This window comes from Eumetopias jubatus, unplaced genomic scaffold (genome assembly GCF_037043125.1).
Source record: "Eumetopias jubatus isolate StellerSeaLion01/CBP00866 unplaced genomic scaffold, mEumJub1_p1.0 scaffold_8, whole genome shotgun sequence".
Lineage (NCBI taxonomy): Eukaryota > Metazoa > Chordata > Mammalia > Carnivora > Otariidae > Eumetopias > Eumetopias jubatus.
This window is the reverse complement of record NW_028274814.1, coordinates 10325017-10349782: the sequence shown is the minus strand read 5'-3', so window position 1 is coordinate 10349782 and position 24766 is coordinate 10325017. Positions and strand designations below refer to the sequence as shown.

The following is a 24766-nucleotide window of genomic DNA, read 5'->3' as shown; positions in this document are numbered from 1 at the left end:
CCTGAGATCATGACCTGAGCCAAAATCAAGATCAGACACTTAACTGACTGAGCCACCCAGACGCCCCACAATTTGAATTTTTTAAAAAAAGTTCACGTATATCTACCTTGTCATCACTTGAATGATTGATGACTAATATGGGAATGATAGGGAGTCTTTAAATAGCAGCTAGTTTCCATTGTGTATCATTGTTATTAAAATATCCATTTCAATGAATGCACATAGGTTTAATGGTTTTGATGGTATATTCATGGTCTTATTAACGTAGACAAAAGGAGCATAGGCTCAGGGTAAATGAGGCCTCAGTCTTGTTCTTTCATTCGGCATCGTTATTGTCTTGCTCTCTTCCCTTCTAATTTGAGGACTTTCTTTAGTGTTATGCTTGGATGCCTTTCGATTTTTGGTTTGTGATCACCATGAAGTTCATATGTAACATCCTATGTATATAGCAGTTTATTTTAAGTTGATGGTTACTTAAGTTCAAACACATTTTAAAAACACTACATTTTTACACCCCACCTTGTTTTATTTATTTGATGGCTTAGTTTACATCTTTTTATTTTGTGTATCCCTTAACTAATTACTGTAGATATAATTGATATTACTACTTTTGTCTTAACCTTCGTACTGGCCTTATAAATGTGATTGATCTATTACCTTTACTGTATGTTTGCTTTTACCAATAAAACTTTCTTTCATAATTTTTTTACTTCTAGTTATGGCCTTTCCTTTTTTTTTTTTTTTTTTAAGATTTTATTTATTCATTTGACAGAGACAGCCAGAGAGAGAGCACAAGCAGGGTAAGTGGGAGAGAGAGAAGCAGGCTTCCTCCTGATCAGGGAGCCCGATGTGGGGCTCGATCCCAGGACCCTGGGATCATGACCTGAGCCGAAGGCGGACGCTTAACGACTGAGCCACCCAGGCACCCCTCCTTTTTTTTTTTTAATTTTAATTTATTTATGAGAGAGAGAGAGAGCAGAGCAAGCGAGCGAGAACACCAGTGGGAGGGGAAGGCCCGAGGGAAAGGGAGAAGAAGGAAGCTCCCTGATCAGGGCGCCTGATGTGGGGCTCAATCCTAGGAGGTCCCTTAGCCTGTCCTCATTTTTAAAATTCTTTTTTTTCCTTTTGGCTTGGGGGATTTCTAGTACCCTGTCTTGCAGATCACGGATCTGTTCTGCAGCTTTTAATCTGCTGTCGATTCCCTCTGGTGTATTTTTCATTTCAGTTATTGTATTCTTTAGCTCTGATGGGTTCTTCTTTATATTTTCTCTTTGTTGAAGTTCTCACTGAATCCATCCATTCTTCTCCCAAGTTTGCTGAGCATCCTTATGTCCATTACTTTGAACTCTTTATCAGGTAGATTACTTATCTCGGTTTCATTTAGTTATTTTTCTGCAGTGTTGTATTGTTCTTTCATTTGGAACATACTCCTCTGTCTCCTCATTTTGTCTGACTTTGTATGTTTATTTCTGAAATTGTTCTTTTCCAGCTTTTTCCCTCTTCCAAGTATGTTGCTTTGAACAATGAATGTTAGTTATAAAGTCAAGGAAGGAGAAAACATTTTAAGTGTTGTCTGGTCATTTTTCTTGTTGGAACTGTGGTGGAGTAGGTGGCAGATGACATTGCTCTTCTCTTTCTGAGTTGAGAACACAGGAGTCAGGCAGATGGAGATAAGCTTAGTAACTTTATTACTAATACATACAAACAAATAGGAGGATATGGTTTAGGTATGTAGCTACAGCGAGCTTCCCAGTACTTTATCCCAAATTAGACGCTTCCACACACAGTTGTAATGGAAGGAACAAATGTTTGATGCCCATCCCACAAAGATGAGAGCAGACTTGAATTCATGTTACTGTGGCAGGCACATCTTTTCAAAGAAGAGATTTGGAACCACGTAGGCATTGCTTAGTGCCTTCTCCCAAATTCACCCTTTAGGTAAATCTCCCTTCCTGTCGTGAGGAAGTAGAGAAAAGTCCTCGCATGGAAATGAAGGTTTACCTATAATTTCTGACTTGATTTAAATTATAATTAAAGTTAATCATGTCTTTTGTACATACCAACTAATGATGAGAGGTTGGTCAGAGCATGCTAGATGGTAAAGAGAAATCTGTTTTGTGTTTTAAATTTTGTTATAAATAACCCACAACATAGGTAACTCATTTGTTGATTGATTTTGACAAACCAAGTTTTATTTGAAGGAAATGGATAATTCTTTCAAGGAAGAATTTCCTCAGGTTCAGGTTCTTTGGTTCAACTAAAGATGTTCTCCTTCAAGCTCCTTGTCCTTTGGTTAAAAAATTTTGTGCTTGTAAATCCTGCGTATGTTGACTGTTACTAATAGGAGTTAAGATAACTTCTGTTCCTCTATTTTTGTTCATGACTTTAAAATTTATAATTTAGTTAGAAAGCTATTTTGTGCCTAATGCCTGAACATTATTATAGAGCCACATGACAAAGTTTTATGTATTCATATTCTCTGAGTTATAGTTGAAAATGCATGCGTTGTTCCTGAATATGAGGAAGTAACTGGCATAAAACTCTAGGCTCAGTAAGACCTACACCACATTCCCGGCTGGCAACTAGGTGGTTTTTTGACCTCAGGCAAACTACAATCTCTCTGGGGCCTTTTTGTCTCGTATGTAAGATTAGGGACTTTGACGAAGTTAGTGACTTTTATACCTTTGGAAAAAAATTTTTTTTGCATTAAACTGTATTATATAAAACAGAGGCAGGTAGAGCTGTTCAGCTAAAGGAGAGATGGGACTACACCTGTAGACTTCCTTTTCCCTCAATCCTGCTGTGTCCCCAGTGGAACCTTAGATTTCTGTGGGCATAGTTTGAAAACGAACAGTTATGAGAAAATCCTTGTAGTTAATAATTCTTCAAATTAAAATTTGCTGATACATTGTACATTGTTTTTCTGTGTATAATTTTCTTACCCTCCTGTATCTTTGATAAGTGGAAAAGTATAAATAAAATTGCAAATGTGTTCTATTTATTAATGGACTTAAAGCTATTTCTGCTATCTAAGCACAATTCTCACCTGGAAATAAACAAAGGTCACAGAAGTAAATATTTAGGAAACGAGCTTTGGGGAAAAGATAATAACATTACGTTGGTAGTTCCTTAAGTCACGTCATATGAAAAAGTGGTTTATATTTTACATAGTATTTATTAATGGTATTATAAAATTGCTTCAATAAAAGTTTCTCCCATCAAGTGGTATTGAGTCATTAATTTTACAAGGCCTGCCTAGTAATGTTGTCAGATTATTCGTTGTCTAAATCCTGAATATAATGTTACTGTCAAAAAGTGTTATGGTTCCTCAAAAAATTAAAAATAGAAATACGATACAATTCAGTAATTCCACTCCTGAGATTTACCCAAAGAAAATGAAAACACTAATTCGAAAAGTTGTATGCACCCCTGTGTTTTTTGAAACGTTACTTACAATAACGAGAGTATGGAAGCAACCTCAGGGTCCATCAACAGACGAATGGATAAAGAAGATATGTTATATGTATACAATGAAATATTACTCAGCTATAAAAAAGAATGGGATCTTGCCATTTGTGACAACACTGGTAGACCCAGTGTTTTGCTAAGTAAAATAACTCAGAGAAAGGCAAATACCCGTATGATTTCACTTATGCATGGGATCTAAAAAACTAAACTACTAATAGCCTAGTTCGACTTGATTTCTCTTTCTTCTGGAAGCCTTACCCATAACATTAAATAATCCATTAACACATGTTTTGTACATTACATGTATTATGTACTGTATTCTCACAATAAAATAAGCTAGCAAAGAAAATGTTATTGAGAAAAACATAAGAGAAAATACACTACGATGCAGTATCAAAAAAAGTCCATGTGTAAGTAGAGTAGACCTGTACCATTCAAACACATGTTGGTCAAGGATCAACTGTATATTACAAGTATTCCCATCTAGAATGTTCTTACTTAGACCTTTCTTGTAAAAGGTATCCTTTCATTGAATGCCCAAAATGGGGTCTAAAGTAGGGTACTGAGGGGTGCCTTGGTGGTTCAGTCAGTTAAGTGTCTGTCTTCAGCTCAGGTCATGATTCCAGGGTTCTGGGATAAAGCCCCGCTTCAGGCTCTCTGCTCAGTGGGAGTCTGCTGCTCCCTCTCCGTCGGCCCCTCCCCCCACTCGTGCACTGTCTCTATCTCTCTTTCTCAAATACATAAAATTGCTATAAACATTGGGATATAGTTGCCCCTTCGGATCACTGCATTTCTATCTTTGGGGTAAATCCCTAGTATTGCAGTTGCTGGGTCGTTGGGTAGCTCTATATTCACTTTTTGGAGGAACCTCCGTACTGTTTTCCAGAGTGGCTACACCAGCTTGCATTCTCAGCAACAGAGTGGGAGGGAGGGTTCCCCATTCTCTGCATCCCCACCCGCATCTGCTTCCCGACTTGTGCATTTTAGCCGTTCCAACAGGTGTGAGGTGATACCTCATTGTGGTTTTGATTTGTCTTTATTTCCCTGATGCCGAGTGATATTGGGCATTTTTTCATGTATCTGTTGACCATTTGAATGTCTTCTTTGGAGAAATGTCTGGTCACATCTTCCACCCATTTTCTTTTTTATTTTTTTAAAGATTGTATTTATTTGAGAGAGAGAGCACATGAGAGGGCTCCCCCCTCTCATAGGAGGGAGAGCAGACTCAGAGGGAGAAGCAGACTCCCTGCTGAGCAGGGAGCCGGATGCGGGATCCTGGGACTCCGGGATCATGACCGGAGCCGAAGGCAGTCGTTTAACCGGCTGAGCCACCCAGGCGCCCCTTCCTCCCATTTCTTGACTGGATTATTTGTTCTTTGGGGGTTGAGTTTGATAAGTTCTTTATATATAGATTTTGCATACTAGCCCTTTATCTGATAGGTCATTTGCAAATATCTTCTCCCATTCTGTCAGTCGTCTTTTGGTTTTGTCGACTGCTTCCTTTGCTGTGCAAAAGCTTTTTATCTTGATGAAGTCTTTGTTTCCCTTGCCTTTGGAGACGTGTCTAGCAAGAAGTTGCTGCGACCCAGGTCACAGAAGTTGCTGCCTGTGTTCTCCTCTAGGATTTTGATGAGTTCCTGTCTCACATTTAGGTCTTACATCCATTTTGAGTCTATTTTTGTGTATGGTGTAAGAAAACGGTCCAGTTTCATTCTTCTGCGTGTGGCTGTCCAATTTTCCCAACACCATTTGGTGAAGAGACTGTCTTTTTTCCATTGGCTATTCTTTCCCACTCTGCCGAAGATTAGGTGACCATAGAGTTGAGGGTCCATTTCTGGGTTCGCTGTTCTGTTTCATTGGCCGATGTGTCTGTTTTTGTGCCAGTACCATACTGTCTTGATGATGACAGCTTTGTCATAGAGCTTGAGGACCGGAATTGTGATGCCACCAGCTTTGGTTTTCTTTCTCAACATTCCTTTGGCTCTTCGGGGTCTTTTCTGGTTCCGTACACATTTTAGGGTCATTTGTTCCAGCTCTGTGAAACAAGTTGATGGTATTTTGATAGAGATTGCCTTGAATGCACAGATTGCTCTGGGTCGCGGTAGCATAGAGATTTTAACAAATTTGTTCTTCCAGTCCATGAACATGGGGTGTTTTTCCATTTCTTTGTGTCTTCCTCAGTTTCTCTCGTGAGTGTTCTATAGTTTTCAGAGTACACATCCTTTGCCTCTTTGGTTAGGTTTATTCCTAGGTATCTTATGGTTTTGGGTGCAATTGTAAATGGGTTCGATTCCTTAATTTCTCTTTCTTCTGTCTCGTTGTTAGTGTATAGAAATGCAACTGATTTCTGTGCATTGGTTTTATATCCTGCCACTTTGCTGAATTCCTGTATGAGTTCTAGCAATTTTGGGGTGGAGTCTTTTGGGTTTTCCACATAGAGTATTTCGTCATCTGCGAAGAGTGAGCGTTTGACTCCTTTGCCGATTCCGATGCCTTTTATTTCTTTTCGTTGTCTGATTGCTGAGGCTAGGACTGCTAGTGTCATGTTGGACAACAGTGGTGAGAGTGGACATCCCTGCCGTGTTCCTGACCTTAGGGGAGAAGCTCGCAGTTTTTCCCCATTGAGAATGATATTCACCATGGGCTTTTCATAGATGGCTTTTATGGTATTGAGGTATGTGCCCTCTATCCCTGCACCGTGTCATAGATGGCTTTTATGGTATTGAGGTATGTGCCCTCTATCCCTGCACCGTGAAGAGTTTTAATCAAGAAAGCATGCTGTACTTTGTCAGATGCTTTTTCTGCATCTATTGAGCGGATCATATGGTTCTTGTCCTTCCTTTTATTAATGTAGCATATCACATTGATTGATTTGCGGATGTTGAACCACCTTTGCAGCCCAGGAATAAGTCCCACTTGGTCGTGGTGAATAATCCTCTTAATGTACTGTTGGCTCCTATTGGCGAGTATCTTGATGAGAACTTTTGCATCCGTGTTCATCAGGGATACTGGCCTGTAATTCTCCTTTTTGGTGGGGTCTTTGTCTGGTTTGGGGATCAAGGTAATGCTGGCCTCCTAGAAAGAGTTTGGAAGGCAGCTATGCTCACCACTATACCACCAATGCCTGCTATAGAAAGAGTTTGGAAGTTTTCCTTCCATTTCTATTTTTTGAAACCGCTTCAGAAGAATAGGCATTAATTCCTCCTTAAGTGTTTGTTAGAACTCCCCAGGGAAGCCATCCGGCCCTGGAGTTTTGTTTGTTGGGAGATTTTTGATTACTGCTTCAATTTCCTTGCTGGTTGTGGGTCTGTTCGGGTTTTTTTGTTTTTTCCTGTTTCAGTTTTGGTAGGTTGCACGTCTCTGGGAATGCATCCATTTCTTCCAGATTGCCTGATTTGTTGGCATATAGTCTTTCATAATATGTTCTTAAAATTGTTTGTACTTCCCTAGTGTTGGTTGTGATCTCTCCTCTTTCATTCATGATTTTATTGATTTGGATCCTTTCTCTTTTCTTTTTGCCAAATCTGGCGAGGGGTTTATCGATCCTATTAATTCATTCAAAGATCAAAGAATCAGCTCCTAGTTTCATGGCTGTGTTCTACTGTTCTTTTGGTTTCTATTTCATTGATTTCTGCTCTGGTCGTCATTAATTCTTGTCTCCTGCTGGGTTTAGGCTTTATTTGCTGTTCTTTCTCCAGCTCCTTTAAGTTTAAGGTTAGGTTGTGTATTTAGGACCTTTCTTAGGCTGTTACTGCTCTATACTTCCCCCCGCCCCCAGGACTGCCTTTGCTGCATCGTGAAGGTTTTGAACAGTTGTGTTTTCATTTTCCTTTGTTTCCATGAATTCTTTTAATTCTTCTTTAGTTTCCTGGTTGACCCATTCATTAACTTTAACTTCCATGTGTTTGAGTTCTTTGCAAATTTCCTCTTGTGATTGAGTCCAAGTTTCAAGGCGTTGTGGTGTGAAAATATGCAGGGAATGATCCCATACTTTTGGTACCGGTTGAGACCTGATTTGCGACCCAGTATGTGATCTCTTCTGGAGAAAGTTGCACGTGCGTTCGAGAAGAATGTGTATTCTGTAGCTTTAGGTTGGAATGCTCTGAATATATCTGTGAAGTCCATCTGGTCCAGTGTCGACCTTGGAGAGTCGTGGACCTGGGGCGGCGAAGGAACTGAGGAAAAGAGACGACGGTAGAGCGAGGCACAGGGGACCCCGAGCAATCAGCCCGAGGTCCCGAGGTTTATTTTCCATAATCGTACAGCAATATAGATCTAGAATGGTTTACAGCAGGGGCTTAGTAAGGCACATTCTTCCATGTACATAGGATTAGTCCAGCGTGTATGATAAGAATCTTTAAAGCAGGACAAGGGAACGAAGAGGGGAGTGCACAGCGTGCTATTTACAGGGCAAGGGAACAAAGAGGGGAGTGCACAGCGTGCTGTTTACAGGTGGCTTCCTATCTGCAAAACATCTGCTGCTGCCTATTTTAGAACAGACCACACACGTCCCAAGGGCATTTCACTCTGATCCTTTCAGGTCATTTTTAACCCTGCAATCTCAAGTTTTCTCAGAGATCTCGGAGGCCGAACGAACCTGCACCGGTGGTGGTTGTGGCGTTCTGTTCCCACAGTCCAGTGTGTCATTCACTCTTGTTAATGTATCATCATCAATGTGTTTCTTTAATTTTGTTATTAATTGGTTTATGTAATCGGCTGCTCCCATGTTAGGGGCACAGATATTTACAATTGTTAGATCTTCTTGTTGGATAGACCCCTTTCATTATGATACTGTCCTTCCTCATCTCTTATTACAGTCTTTGGTTTAAAATCCAATTTGTCTGGTATAAGGATTGCTACCCCAGCTTTCTTTTGATGTCCATTAGCATGATAAGTGGTTTTCCACTCCCTCACTTTGAATCTGGAGGTGTCCTTGGGTCTAAAATGAGTCTCTTGCAGACAGCATATCGATGGGTCTTGCTTTTTTATCCAGTCTGATACCCTGCGTCTTTTGATTGGGGCATTTGGCCCATTCACATTCAGGGTAACTATTGAAAGCTATGAATTTAGTGCCTTTGTATTACCTGTAACGTCCCTGTTTCTGTATATTGTCTCCGTTCCTTTCTAGTCTGTGTTACTTTGGGGTTCTCTCTTTGCGTAAAGGATCTCCTTTAATATTTCTTGCAGGGCTGGTTTAGTGATCAGAAATGTTTCAGTTTCTCTTTGTCCTGGAAACTCTTTTATGTCTCCTTCAATTTTGAATGACAGCCTTGCTGGAGAAATAAAGTATTCTTGGCTGCATATTTTTCTCCTTTAGCACCCTGAATATATCCTGCCAGTCCTTACTGGCCCGCCAGGTCTCTGTGGTTAGGTCTGCTGCCAGTCTAACGTTTCTACCCTTGTCGGTTAAGGACCTCTTGTGCCGAGCTGCTTTCAGGATTTTCTCTTTGTCTCTGAAATGTGCAGGCTTCACTACTATATGTCGAGGTGTTGACCTGTTTTTATTGATGTTGAAGGGGGTTGGGTTCTCTGTGCCTCCTGGATCTGAATGCCTGTTTCCTTCCCCAGATTAGGGAGGTTCTCCGCTATCATTTCTCAAATATACCTTCTGCCAACCCCCCTTCCTCTTCTTGGATCCCAATTATTCTAATATTGTTTCGCTTTACGGTATCACTTATCTCTTGAATTCTCGCCTCATGATCCAGTGGTTGTTTATCTCTCTTTTTTCTCAGCTTTCTTATTCTCCATCATTTCTTAATTTTTTAAAATTTTTTTAAAGATTTCATTTATTTTATTGACAGAGTAGACACAGCAAGAGAGGGAACATAAGCAGGGGTCATGGGTGAGGAAGAAGCAGGCTTTCTGCTGAACAGAGAGCCTGATGCGGGGCTCGATCCCAGGACCCTGGGATCATGACCTGAGCCAAAGGCAGATGCTTAACGACGGAGCCACCCAGGTGCCACATTTTATTTTGTCTTCTGTATCACTACTTCTCCTTTCTGCCTCATTTATCCTAGCAGAGCCTCCAAATTTTTTTTATTTTAAATACATAATTTTTATTAAGTATAGCTTAGTAAGTCTGGAAAAGATAAGTAAATAATGTTTTATTTCACCCTTACCCATATGTATGTGATAAATTCTTTAAAATTTCTTTTTATTTTAAGGATTTTATTTATTTATTTGACACAGAGAGATAGTGAGAGAGCACAGAGAGGGAGAAGCAGACTCCCCGCTGAGCAAGGAGCCCAACATGGGTTCGATCCCAAGACCCTGGGATTATGACCTGAGCTGAACACAGCCGCTTAACCAAGTGAGCCACCCAGGCACCCCTAAAATTTCTCTTCAGTTAGCTGACATATGTTATATCATTAGTTTCAGATGTAGTGTTCAGTGAATCATCAGTTGTATATAACAGCCAGGGCTCTACACATCACGTGCCCTCCTTCATGCCCATCACCCACTTACCCCATCCCCCCACCCACCTCCCCTCCAGCAAACCTCAAGTTGGTTTCCTATAGTTAAGAGTCTCTCATGGTTTGTTTCCCTCTCTGGTTTCTTCCCATTTTAGTTTTCTCTCCCTTCCCCTATGATTCTCTGCACTGTTTCTTATATTTCACATGTGTATGAAACCATATGCTAACTGTCTTTCCCCGATTGACTTTTCTCTCAGCATAATACCTTCCATTTCCATCCACGTCAATGTAAATTGTAAGATTTCATCCTTCTGATGGCGTAGTAATATTCCATTGTATTTATATATACCGCATCTTCTTTATCCATTCATCTGTTGATGGACATTTGGGCTGTTTCCACAGTTTGGCTATTGTGGATATTCCTGCTATAAAAATTGGTGTCCAGGTGCCCCTTCTGATCACTACATTTGCATCTTTGGGGTCAATACCTTGTAGTACAATTACTGGGTCATCGGGTAGCTCTATTTTTAACTTCTTGAGGAACCTCCATACTGTTTTCCAGAGGGAGAGCCTCCATTTTTTAGTGCAGCTTATTAATAGCCTTTTGATTTCGATTTGTTAAGATTTTAGTTCTTTTATTTCTCCAGAAAGGCATTCTGTAGTGTCTTCTATGCTTTTTCAAGCCCAGCTAGTATCTTTAGGATTGTTATTCCAAGCTCTAATTCCAGCATCTTACTTTTATCCATACTGATGAGGTCCCTGTCAGTCAGTACTGCCTCTTGTTCTCTTATTTGAGGTGAGTTTTTCCATCTAGTCATTCTGTCCAGAGAAGAATAGATGAATGAGAGAACAAAATACTAAAAGAGCAACAACGCCCCCAGAGAAATCTACTCTTAACAAATCAGAGGAGACCTGAAGCCACAAAAATAAGTAAACTAAGAATTAAAGTCGAAAGAGAATATAATCGGACAGCTGATGAGAACAGAGCAATACACTAGATTCTGGGTGTATTTTGGTCTGTTTGTTAGAAGAAACTACATCCCAAAATTGTAAAGAAAGAAAAACTTATATATATGCAAAAATAAAATTAAATACAATGAAAGTATAGAATGTAATTATAAAAATGAACGTTAAAAACATTTTTAAAAAACGAGTTGATAAAATAAGAAATTGGTTGTAAAGGAAGAAAAATTACAATTGAGAGATTAAGGAATCATGAGAAAAAGCCTTGACTTCTATATAGTATTTTCGTCTAGTGCTGGAGTTTTGCAGTTCTGTGTGATCGGTAAACTTGGTCTTAGCCGGATGTTCTTGCTGATTTTCTGGAGGAGAGGCCTGTTGTGCTGATTCCCAGGGGCCTTTGCTCCGGCAGTATTGCACTGCCCTTGCCAGGGGCCAGCCTAAGTCAGGGCCTCGGGATTGCTCTATGTGGCTTTTGTTCCCTGAAGGCTTTCCGCACCACTTTATAGGATGAGAATGAAAATGTCAGCCTCCCAGCGTCCAGCCCTGGAGCTGAAAGCTGGCACCCTCCGCTCTTCAGTGTGCCCTCACGGAGAAGCTGTCAATCACTCTTATCTCCCTGGTTTCTGTCTGCCTTCTGTGTACACCCAGCCTGTGACTGAACATTTTTATCTCAGCCACACCAACTCCCTTTGGAGTTTCCAAACTTTGCAGTCTCCTGTGGCATGCATTCATGCTGCTCCTCCTGGGAGAGGGAGGGAGGTCTTGCCCTGGTTCTGCCACTTGTATGGCCCCTGCTCTGAGAGCGGTCGCCCAACTGGCTGCGGTTTGTGGTTTATGGCAACACTGAGCTGAACGCCCCCCTCCTCAACTCTCTGACTGCAGCCGGCTTCACTGCTCAAATGCCTGGGAACTCTCCCATACTCAGGCACCCCCATTCTTTCTGTGACCTTGGGGATCCTGAGATAAGGCTGTTCCACCTAGGGTTCCACCCTGCTTCTCCACCTGAGTGCCTTTCAAGCAGGGATGTCCCTCGCCGGAGCGGACTTCTAAAAGTTCCGATTTGCGCACCACTGCTTTATCACTTTCTGATAGCCGGCTTATGTAGGCTCCCTCGCCCCCACGGTTTATCTTCCCATACACCACCTCAGATTCGCTTCTCCACACCTCCTACCTTGCAGAAAGTGGTTGCTTTTCTATTTGTAGAATTGCAACAGTTCTTTTCTTAGATCTCAGGTTGAGTTCACAGGTCTTCAGAATGATTTGGGGAAAGCTACCCAGCTAAATTCTAGGGACCAACAAAACTATGGTCCTCTACTCCTCCGCCATCTTCCTCTTCTTCCAGAAAGTCTATATTCAATAGACCTATATTAATTGTACTTTTTATCAGATTCATCTAAATAGCATTACATATGTTTCTTCTCAGTTACCTAAGATTAAAATAAGTAGGGATTTATTTTATTTATGTGATTATCTTTCTATTGAAGCAATCCCTAACTTAGTTTTAGTCTCTAAAAGTGTTATTTAAAGACCGCATTTCATAAGCTATATATAATTCCTACAGTAATGTCTCTTTAACTTGAACATTATAAATAATATTTGACTTATTTCAGATGCAGCGGGAGATGGAAAGGAATATAACTAGAGAACTAGAAGAAGGTATGTTGCCAAATTTATGAATTAAGATGATCATTGATTTTGGAAATAAACTATGAATAGTAAATGGCATCCCTTTCCCTTGTTTGGATAATAGGTACTACATAAATTTTTTTATATCTATCTAATAAAAATGTAAAACATAAACATAATGAAGAACATACTTATTCCTCATTTAATCATAGTGTTTGTTCAGACTTTTTTAAAAAATCTCCAAACGTCTACGTATCTGTTATTATTTCTGGCTATAATCTTTCTTCACTTCTGCCTCTCCTATGGAACCGTCAACCTGAATAAGTGGGATTTCTCAAATTCTTGTTTCTGCTAGTGGTATAAGACCAAAAAAACCAGACTTGTCTTAGTAATAGTTAAGCAATTATAGTCCATATAGCTGTCACTTGACAGATGGTATTTAAATCTCCAGTCATTGATTTTGTCATTGGTTTACCTTTTGCCATTGAGTAAAATTCCAAGTTCCTTATATGGAATAAAAACACCCAAATCAATTTGGTTCTTGCCAGATTATTCAGCCTTCTCTGTCGCTACTTACCCTACTCTGTTGCTTTGCTCTAGCACCTCTTTAGCGTAGACTACTTGCAATTCCACAAGTGTTCTTCCTCACTCTTTGTATATGTTCTTTGTATATGTGTCTTCCCTCCACCTGGCACACTTTTTCCTTGTACTTCAGGTATCAGTTTACATATCACCTCCACCAAAAAGCAGACAATATTGATAGAAAAGTAGGATGTCCCTTTTGTGTGTTCTTATAGTGTCTTGTTTTATACCTGTCATGGTATATTCAACTCTAAAATTGCCTGTTTGCTTTTTCAGTTTATAGTATATGGTTGTTCAGGGGTGGGCTCTGTCATCATCATGTAATTTCGTCTCGTAATGAGAAACTAGAAGCTCTGATATTTATCCACAATAGCAATTAACTTGGTGGGCAACCATGAGCAAAATATATTTAAAAGTCATCTTGTATTTTGTAGTTCTATGCAGATATTTTTCATTCTTCTTAACACTCATAAGGCTTCAACTTTGTTTTTTACTAACTTGTAGTTAACTACAAAGTTAAAATTTTAGATAAAGAATGTAATTTTTTCTTTTCAGCTGCTGCTGAATTTGAATCAGACTCATTGTATAAGACCTCCTCTTTAGAATCTACTTGTGAACCACATGTAAAGTACGATCTACTAGAGAAATCGTCAAAAGAATTTTTACAGATTTTGAAGAAAAAGTACATGCTCTGAAAGATCAATAATAATTCATTTACTGGATGTTTGTATAACATCTTAATTGTGTCCTACTAAACGTATGATGTGTGAAAATCTTTATTAAAGGAAACGGGTTTGGATCATATGTGTAATGAAAGTTTATATAATATTTTAAGCTATGTTTCTTGGCACCTAATTAACTTTTAAGCAGGTTTTATATGTGGAAACCAGCACTGTTGAGTTTTACATGCTTCAGGCTGCCCAACTACCAGCTTTTTAAACAGCACCCAACCAACCAAATTGTCGTTAGTACTTCAGTGGTGTTAATTGATAGCCTTTTTGTATTTTCCAGTTTTTATTACTACATATGGACCTAGAGGTTTACACAGACATCATTTTGATATATTGCTGCTAAGGCTATTGTCAGTGTTTGTATATATTACAATTTTTATAGTGCCATAAAACCTACGTATAATTTTAATTTTAATTTCAAGTACTGATTCGTAGCTCTTTCCTCATGGTGAAATAAGATTTGCCTAAGGCTTTTCACCTTTTCTGTTTATTTTTGATTTACTTTTTGAAAACAGTCTTAAAATTAGAGAAAAGAAAAATTGGAGAAAAAAGAACTTTTCCACCCCAGAACGATTTGCAGGTAAATTGTTAAATTATGCCTGATTCCCCTAGCATTTATATCCTACAAGTCAGTACATTCCACATAACTACTGTACAACCCTGACAATCAGACAATTAACTCTCATACAATTAACACTTGAATAATGTCGGGGTTAGGGGCACTGACCCTTTGCAGTCAGAAATATGTGAATAACTTTTGACTCCCCAACTTTTGACTTTACTAATAATCTGCTGTTGACCAGAAAACTTACTGGTACCAGAACAGTCAATTAACCTGTGTTTTGTATGTTATATGTATTCCATATTATATTCTTAGAATAAAGTAAGCTAGAGAAAAAATGTTATTGAAATCATAAAAGAAAATACATTTAGAGTACTATCATGTATTTATTGAAAACATCTGCCTATAAGTGCACCCATTCAAACCATGTCAACTATACATTCTATCATTTTTTTAAAAGATTGTATTTATTTATTTGACAGTGAGAGCACAAGTAGGCAGAGCGGCAAGCAGAGGGAGAGGGAGAAGCAGGCTCCCCACTGAGCAGAGAGCCCGACATGGGGCTCGATCCCAGGACCCCAGAATCATGAGCTGAGCCGAAGGCAGACGCTTAACCAACTGAGCCACCCAGGCACCCTGTACATTCTGTCATTTAATCATCATATTTTTAAGTTTTGTCACTTGTCTGTAATATCCTATACGCACGGAAGGTCCTGTTCAGAGCCATGTATTTAATTCAGATGTTGTGTCTCTTAGTTCTTTCAGTTTAGAATAGTTCCTTAGTCTTTCCTTAATTTTCATGACTTTTAATCTTTTATTAAAGAGTTAATTCCAGTAATGGAGAATGTCTTTCAATGTGGGTTTTTCTTATGTTTCCTTATGATAAAATTCAGATCAGGGATGCCTGGGTGGCTCAGTTGGTTAAGCAACTGCCTTCAGCTCAGGTCATGATCCTGGTGTCTTGGGATCAAGTCCTGCATCGGGCTCCCTGCTCAGTGGGGAGCCTGCTTCTCCCTCTGCCTGCCACGCCCCCTGCTTGTGTTTTCTCTCTCGCTGACAAATTTAAAAAAAAAAAAAAAAAAAAACTTAAAAAAAATTCAGATCATACATTTTTAGCAAGAGTATGACTGAAGTGGTCCTCTACTCTTCTCATTGCATCCTATCATGTGACCTACAATTTGGTTTGTCCCATTGTTGGTGATGTGAGCATTGATCCTGGAGGTAATATCTGCCAGGTTTCTCCTCTGGAATGTTAACTTTCCACTTTTTAACTCATTAGTATTTTAGGGGAAGTACTTTGAGACATGTAAATATCTCCTTTCTCAGACACCCTGTGCCAGGCCACGTCTTCTGCAGATGATTTACTGCCCCCACAGGCTCTGAAAACCCCATGCTGGACTGTTCTTTCCCTTCAGTCCGTGATACCACATTCTCTGTTGTTGACCTTTCAGGGGTGTTCCAACACTGCAGGGTGGCTCTCCCACTTTTATGCCTTCCCCATTCTAGCCAGGCTCCAACACCACACTCTGGGCCACCACAGCTCCCTGTTTCTATGCTTTTGAACTGAAAATTTGGGAATAGAAAGAAGAGAGGGGGGAAAAGGCTCCATAGGTCTTTTATAATCAACTTGTCACGCTTTACAAAGCAAAGATTCTGATTAGAATTGCATTGAATCTATAAATACTTTATAGGGAAAAGACATAATACTGAGTTTTCCTAACAGTATTTCAGTTGATTAACTCTCAATGTTAAAAAATTTCCTATAAAGGTCCTGCCGATGTTTTTTAGATTTATTCCCAGTAATTGAATACTTTTGACCCCATTATAGATATTATTTTCAAAAATCAATTTCATTTCCTGTTTGTTGCTAGCTTATAGAAATAACAGTATTCTGTATATTGAGCTTAGATTCACCTATCTTGCTAAACTGTCTTATTATATTGTTTCTCCCAATTCTGGAGGCTAGGAAGTCCAAAATCAAGGCACTGGCAGATTCAGTGTCCAGTGAGGGCCGGCTTCCTGGTTCATGGATGCTGGTCTTCCTCCTGTTTCCTCATAAGGCACAGGGCCAAGGGAGCTCTCTCAGGTATCCTTTATTTACAAGGGCACTAATCCCATTCATGAGGGCTCCACCTTCATGACTTCATCACTTCCCAAAGCCCCCACCTCCAAATACTATTACATGGAACATTAAGATTTAATACATGAATTTGGGAGTGGGGGGAACAAATAGTCTATAGCAAGGTTGTTCCTTGTTCTTGGCCAGGTAGGCTTCCCCAATATGGCTGCTTACCTCATGAGGCCAACAAGGAGAATTTCACTGCAGAGAGGGCTCAGTCCTCTTTTAAGGGTTTCACCTGCTTAAATCAGGCTTACATAGAATAATCCCCTTTTGATCAACTCAAAATTAACCATTGTATCTGCAAAATTCCATTACATTTGCCATTTTCTAATGGCTAGAGTCAAGTCACAGAGCTTGGCTACACTTAAGGGCAAAGGATTGTAAAAGGTGAGAACACCAAAGGGCATTTATTATGGGGTCACCTAGGGTCTTTCTGTTACGATTCTATTAACAAAGTTCCCTTCTACTACTCGTTTTCTAAGTTTTATCATGAATGTTGAAAGATAATAGATGTTTGTTTTGCATATATTGAGATAATTTTAAAAAAATTTGTCAATGTCGTGAATTACATTAAGTGCTCATGTCAAACCAACCTTGCATTTCTTAGGTAAACTAAATTTAGTTGTGATTTCATTCGTCTGTTTCATACATTGCTACTCTTGATATGATGAAATTTTGGTGAGGATTTTGTCCTCTCTGTTCATGGATAATGATAATGCAAGGAGTTTTGAATGCTTTTAACTCAATTTACATGGCTCCAAACTTATGTGTATTGTTGCTTTGTGTTTTAATTCTCTCTTGTATCTTTAAAAAATACTCAACATTTTTATAACTTTTATATGATACTGTCAGTGTTCATTTAAATTGAAGGACATATTTAATTATTTTTTTCCCCTCTCCTCTTGCATCTCAGAATTTCTACTTGGGATTATTTTTCTTCTGTTTGTTTATGTACATTCTTTAAAATTTCCATGAGCGAGAGCTGCCAGGTAATGAATCTCTGTTTAAGATGTCTTTATTGGGCGCCTGGGTGGCTCAGTTGATTAAGTGTCTGCCTTTGGCTCAGGTCATGATCCCAGGGTCCTGGGATTGAGCCCCACTTCAGGCTCACTGCTCAGCGTGGAGTCTGACTCTCCCTCTCTCTCTCTGCCCCTCCCCTCACTTGTTCTTCTTCTCTCGCTCCTTCTCTCTCACTCTCTTCCAAATAAATAAAATCTTGAAAAAAGAATAAAAATGCCTTTATTTCCTCTTACTCTTGATACACATTTTCACAGCATAGAGAATCCTAGGTGAGTAGTTACTTTCTTTGATCATACAGAAAATGTCATTCCACTGCCCTTTGTCTCTCATAATTGCTCTTTAGAAATTAGCTGTCTGCCTGTTTCTCCTTTGAACATAATCTGTTCCCCACTCTGCTCCTTTTCCCCACAATTTTTGGTTGCTCTAAAGATTTTACTCTTGCGGGCGGGGTGGGGGAGGAATTCTTTTTCTTTTTGTGTTTACTGCAGGTACGCTATCATGGGTCTAGATTTGGTGTCTTGCTATTTATCTTAATAATGTTCCATAATTAGAATTCCATTTACAGCAGCTCCAAAAACCAAAATATACCTAGGAATAAACGTAACCTAGCAGGTAAAGGACCTGTATTCTAGAAGCTACAGAACACTTATGAAAGAAATTGAGGAAGACACAAAGAGATGGAAAAACATCCCATGCTCATGGATTGGAAGGATAAATATCGTTAAAATGTCTATGCTTCCCAGAGCAATTTACCCTTTCAATGCAATCTCTTTCAAAATACCATTGACATTTTTCACAGAGCTGGAACAAATAATGCTAAAATTGCTATGGAACAGAAAAGACCCTGAATTGCCAGGGGAATGTTCAAAAAGAAAACCAAAGCTGGAGGTACCACAGTGCCTGACTTCAAGCTATATTACAAAGCTGTAGTCAAGACAGTATGGTATTGGCACAAAAACAGACACATAGATCAGTGGAACAGAGTAGAGACCCCAGAAATGGACTCTCAACTCTATGGTCAACTAATCTTTGACAAAGCAGGAAAGAACATCGAATGGGAAAAAAAAGACAGTCTCTTCAATAAATGGTGCTGGGAAAACTCGACAACCACATGCAGAAGAATAAAACGAGACATCCTCTTACACCATACACAAAGATAAAATGGGTGAAAGACCTCTATGTGAGACAAGAATCCATTAAATCCTAGAGGAGAACATAGGCAATAACCTCTTTGACATTGGCCACAAGAACTTTTTCAAGTCACGTCTCTAAAAGCAGCAGAAACAAAAGCAGAAATGAACATTTGGGACTTCATCAAGATAAAAAGCTTTTGCACAGCAAAGGAAGCAGTCAACAAAACTAAGAGGCAATCCAAAGGATGGGAGAAGATGTTTGCAAATGACATTTCAGATAAGGGGCTGATATCCAAGATCTATAAAGAACTTCTCAAACTCAACACCCCAAAAACAAACCAGTCAAGAAATGGGCAGAAGATATGAAAAGACACTTCTCTGAAGAAGACATCCAAATGGCTAACAGACACATTAAAAAAAATGTTCAACATCGCTAGCCATCAGGGAAATACAAATCAAAACCACAATGAGATACCACCTTACACCAGTTAGAATGGCCAAAATGAACGAGACAGGAAAAGGTGTGGAGAAAAGGGAACCCTCTTACACTGTTGGTGGGAATGCAAGCTTGTACAGCCACTCTGGAAAACAGTATGGAGGTTCCTCAAGAGATTAAACATACAGCTACCCTATGACCCAGCTATTGCACTACTAGGCATTTACCCTGAAGATATGTATGTAGTAAAAATAAGGGGCACATGCACCCCATAGTTCATAGCAGCAATGTCCACAATAGCCAAACTGTGGAAGGAACTGAGAGGCCCTTCAACAGATGAATGGTTACAGATGTGGTACATATATACAATGGAATATTACTCAGCCATCAGAAGGGATGAATACTCACCATTTGCCTTGACATGGATGGAAGTGGAGGGGATTATGCCAAGTGAAATAAGTCAAGCTCCTATGTGGAACATAAGGAATAGAGCGGAGGACCACAGGGGAAGGGAGGGAAAACTGAATGGGAAGAAATCAGAGAGGGAGACAAACCATGAGAGACTCTGGACTCCAGGAAACAAACTGAGGGTTACAGAAGGGAGGGGTAGGGGGATGGGGTAACCGACCGATGGGTATTAAGGAGGGCACGTGTTGGGGTGAGCACTGGGTGTTATAGGCAACTAATGAATTGTTGAACACTACAACAAAAACTTATGATGTACTGTATGCTGGCTAACTGAACATAATCAAAATTCATTTGGCCTTTTGAATCTGATTTGGTGTCTCAGATTAAACATATTTAGACTTTCTTATCTAGGCCCCATATTTCTTAACCTCTCTTTCATGTCTCCATGGTTGTCTTTTGGTCTCTTCCCTTATATCCTCAATTATTTCTTCTATTTTCCTAGTTAATTTTCACCTCTGCTGTATCCAGTCTGCTGTCTTACCTATCCATAGAAATTTCAGTTGGGGTTAAGGCATTTTTAAAATAAGTTTTCTTCGGGTCTTTAAAAAAATCTATTTAAATAATATAGTTTTTCATTATTTGAAGAATATGTTTTGTTTTTTTAATCATTAACTGAGGATCTACTTCAGGGGAGGAAAAGATGGTGGAGGAGTAGGGGACCCTTTACCAACCGGTCCCTGAATTGGGCTGGATATCTACCAGACCACTTTGAACACCCAGGAAATCACCCTGAGATATAAGAAGATATATCTGGATCTCTACAAACAGAATATCACAGGCGGTTGATTTGGAGGTATGAAGCGGGGAGCCGTGATTCCGCGGGCAGCTATCGGAGGATAAACGGCAGCAGGAGGGAGCATGGCCGTCAGGATCCTACACCGCTAGTGAGCGATAGCCTCCCGCGCTGGGGACGGGGCACAGACTCGCACACCGGTAGCGGCAGGGAAGGGACTTTAGGGCAGTCCCCAGACTGAAACGTGGAGCAGTGGGGTGCATGGGAACTGGGGGAGGCTGTCGGTTTTAGAGACACAAAGGGCAGAGACATGCCCCGACCAGGAGGCGAGGACTGGGAGTGCTGCTGAGGGGCTCACAACCCAGGATGCTGCAGTTCATAGCAGCACACACAGAAACGGAGATAGTGTGGCCTGGATAGCTCACCGAAGAACAGACTGCGATATTTCTGCTCTGAGGCAGAGAGGGTTGGAAACGATCTCTTCTGCGCTGGCTCTCAGAAGAGACGCAGAAAGCCGCCAAGGAAAGCCGCCAGAGAACAAAAGCCCCCCAAAACGGGTTTTCACTGAGCCCAGCCCCTGCCACAGGGGGTAGGGCAACTGCCCAAACAAGGTTGCCTGAGTAACAGCACGGCAGGCCCCTCCCCCAGAAGACAGCCTGGAGAACAAGAGTCCAGCAACCCTAAAGTTCCTATAAAAAGGTGCATCTTGCTTGGGTCGTGGTCAATAATTTGGACTCTGTACATTCCCTCAACCACCCCTCAACAGAATGACTCAGAGAAGGAACCCCCAAAATAGGAAAGACTCAAGAGACTGTGACTTCTGCCACAGATTCATAAATGCATACAGATATAACCAAGATGTCAGAGATGGAATTCAGGGTAGCAATTGTCAAGACAGTAGCTAGGATGGAGAAATTGATTAATGGCAATGTAGAGTCTCTAAGGGCAGAAATGAAAGCTGAACTGGCAGAACTTAAAAATGCTATCAGTGAGATCCAATCTAATCTAGATAATCTAACAGCTAGGGTAAGCAAGGCAGAAGAATGACTTAGTGATCTAGAAGACCAATTAATAGACAAGAAGGAAAAAGAGGAGGCCAGGGAAAAACAACTCAGAATCCATGAAAAGAGAATCAGAGAAATAAGTGACACCATGAAACGTTCCAATGTCAGAATTACTGGGATCTGTGAGGGGGTGGCGAGAGAGGACTAGAAGATATATTTGAGCAAATCTAGCTGAGAACTTCCCTAATCTGGGGAATGAAACAAATATTTGTGTCCTAGAAGCAGAGAGGACCCCTCCCAAGATCAAGGAAAACAGGCCAACGCCCCGGTATGTAATAGTAAAACTCGCAAATCTTAGAACCAAGGAAACCGTCTTAAGGGCAGTTAGGGGGAAGAGATTGCTTACATACAGAGGGAGGAACATCAGAATAATGTCAGACCTATCCACAGAGACCTGGCAAGTCAGAAAGGGCTGGCAAGACCTATTCAGACACATGCAGCCAAGAATACTTTATGCGGCGAGGCTGTCATTTAGAATGGATGGAGAGATGCAGAGCTTCCAAGAGCAGCAGAAACTGAAAGAATATGTGACCATTAAGCCAGCCGTGCAAGAAATATTAAGGGGGGTTCTATAAAAGGAGAAAGACCCCAAGAGTGATATAGAACTGAAATTTACAGAGGCAATCTATAAAGACAAGGTCTTCACAGGCAACATGATGACAATAAATTCATATCTCTCAATAGTCACTCTCAACTTGAACGGCCTAAATGCTCCCATAAAACGGCACAGGATTGCAGATTGGATAAAAAGACAGGACCCATCCATATGCTGTCTACAAGAGACTCGTTTTCAACCTAAAGATACATCCAGACTGAAAGCGATGGGATGGATATCCATCTTCCATGCCAACGGACCTCAAAAGTAAGCTGGGGTAGCAATTTTTATATCAGACAAATTAGATTTTAAGCTAAAGACTGTAATTAGAGACACAGAAGGACACTATATCATTCTTAAAGGATATATCCAACAAGAAGATCTAACAATTGTAAATATCTACACCCCCAACATGGGAGGAGCCATCTACATAGGCCAACTGTTAACCAAAAGAGAGTCATATTGATAACAATGTGTTAATTGTAGGAGACCTCAATACTCCACTCTCAGCAATAGACAGATCATCTAAGCAGAATATCAACAAAGAAACAAGAGCTTTGCATGACACACTGGACCAGATGGACCTCATAGTTATATACAGAACATTCCACCCTAAAACAACAGAATACTCATTCTTCTCGAGTGCACATGGAACTTTCTCCAGAATAGACCACATACTGCACCACAAATCAGGTCTCAACCGACACCAAAAGACTGAGATTATTCCCTGAATCTTCTCAGACCATAATGCTTTAAAACTGGAACTCAACCACAAGAAAAAGTTTGGAAGAAATTCAAACACTTGGAAGCTAAAGACCACTCTGCTCAAGAATGTTTGGGTCAACCAGGAAATCAAAGAAGAACTTACACAATTCATGGAAACCAATGAGAACGAAAACACATCGGTCCAAAACCTATGGGATACAGCAAAGGCGGTCCTAAGGGGGAAATACATAGCCATCCAAGCCTCACTCAAAAAATAGAAAAACCCCGAATTCACCAACTAACTTTACAGCTTAAAGAACCAGAGAAAAAGCAACAAACGATTCCTAAGCTATGCATTAGAAGAGAAATAATTAAGATTAGAGCATTGATCAATCAGTTAGAAACCAGAAACACAGTGGATCAGATCAACGAAACCAGAAGCTGGTCCTTTGAAAGAATTAATAAGATCAAAAGCCACTGGCCAGACTTATCCAAAAGAAAAGAGAAAGGACCCAAATTAATAAAATTGACTAACAGCAAGGAAACAGAATCAATTATTAGAAATTATTATCAACAACTATATTGCAATAAATTGAGCAACCTGGAAGAAAGGGATGCCTTCCTGGAAACCTATAAACTGCCTAGACTGAAACAGGAAGAAATTGACAACCTGAATAGGCCAATAACCAGTAAAGGGATTGAAGCAGTGAGCAAAAACCTCCCAAAAAACAAGAGTCCAAGGCCTGATGGATTCCCTGGGGAATTCTACCAAACATTCAAAGAAGAAATAATCCCTATTCTCCTGAAGCTGTTTCAAGAAATAGAAACAGAAGGAAAGCTTCCAGACTCATTCTATGAGGCCAGCATTACCTTAACCCCCAATCCAGGCAAGGACCCCATCAAAAAGAGAATTTCCAATCGATATCCCTGATGAATATGGATTCCAAAATTCTCAATAAAATCCTAGCAAATAGGGTCCAACAGTACATTAAAAGGATCATCCACCACGACCAAGTGGGATTTATCCCCGGGATGCAAGGGTGGTTCAACATTCGCAAGTCAATCAATGTCATAGAACACATTAATAAGAGGAGAATAAACATTGTTAAAATGTCTATGCTACCCAGAGCAATCTATACCTTCAACGCCATCCCGATCAAAATTCCCATGACATTTTTCAAAGTGTTGGAACAATCCTAAAATTTGTATGGAATCAGAAGAGACCCCGAATCGCCAAGGAAATGTTGAAAAAGAAAAACAAAGCTGGGGGCATCACGTTGCCTGATTTCAAGCTATATTACAAAGCAGTGATCACCCAGAGAGCATGGTACTGGCCCCAAAACAGACATATAGACCAATGGAACAGAATAGAGAGCCCAGATATGGACCCTCAACTCTATGGTCAAATATCTTCGACAAAGCAGGAAAAATTATGCAATGGAAAAAGGACAGTCTCGTCAATAGATGGTGCTGGCAAAATTGGACAGCTCTATACAGAAGAATAAAACTCAACCATCCTCTAACACTATACAGAAAGATAAACTCAAAATGGATGAAAGATCTCAATGTGAGACAGGAATCCATCAAAATCCTAGAGGAGAACATAGGGAGTAACCTCTTTGACATCGGCCACAGCAACTTCTTTCAAGATAACATCTCCAAAGGCAAGTGAAACAAAAGCAAAAACGAGCTTTTGGGACTTCATCAAGATAAAAAGATTCTGCACAGCAAAGGAAACAGTCAAAAAACAAAGAGGCAACCCACAGAATGGGAGAAGATATTTACAAATGGCACTACAGACAAAGGACTGATATCCAAGATTTATAAAGAACTTCTCAAACTCAACACCCAAAAAACAAATAATCAAGTCAAAAAATAGGCAGGAGACATGAACACTTTTCAAAAGAAGACATACAAATGGCTAACAGACACATGAAAAAATGTTCATCATCATTAGCCATCAGGGAAATTAAAATCAAAACCACACTGAGATACCACCTTACGCCAGTTAGAATGGCAAAAATTGACAAGGCAAGAAACAAATGTTGGAGAGGTTTTGGAGAATGGGGAACCCTCTTACACTGTTGGTGGGAATGCAAGTTGGTAGAGCCATTTTGGAAAACAGTGTAGAGGTTCCTCAAAAAA

At 40.0% G+C, this 24766-nt stretch overlaps 1 protein-coding gene and 1 long non-coding RNA gene across 3 annotated transcripts in view; one reads left to right on the top strand and one right to left on the bottom strand.

Moving 5' to 3' along the window:
- LOC148163658 (uncharacterized) overlaps window positions 1-12092 on the bottom strand; it is a 71935-nt gene extending 59843 nt beyond the window's left edge. For both annotated transcript variants that reach the window (XR_015768757.1, XR_015768758.1), the window contains exon 1: window positions 12016-12092. This is a non-coding gene — a long non-coding RNA (uncharacterized LOC148163658). The remainder of the gene's footprint in view (window positions 1-12015) is intronic.
- The window catches only part of LOC148163657 (ankyrin repeat domain-containing protein 26-like), a 90560-nt gene extending 76704 nt beyond the window's left edge, over window positions 1-13856 (top strand). Inside the window, exons 28-29 of the mRNA XM_088025471.1 lie at window positions 12455-12500; window positions 13608-13856. Coding sequence (XP_087881597.1) covers window positions 12455-12500; window positions 13608-13747 — 186 coding nt within the window. The 3' untranslated portion in view covers window positions 13748-13856. The remainder of the gene's footprint in view (window positions 1-12454; window positions 12501-13607) is intronic.
- The last annotated feature ends 10910 nt before the right edge of the window (window positions 13857-24766 follow it).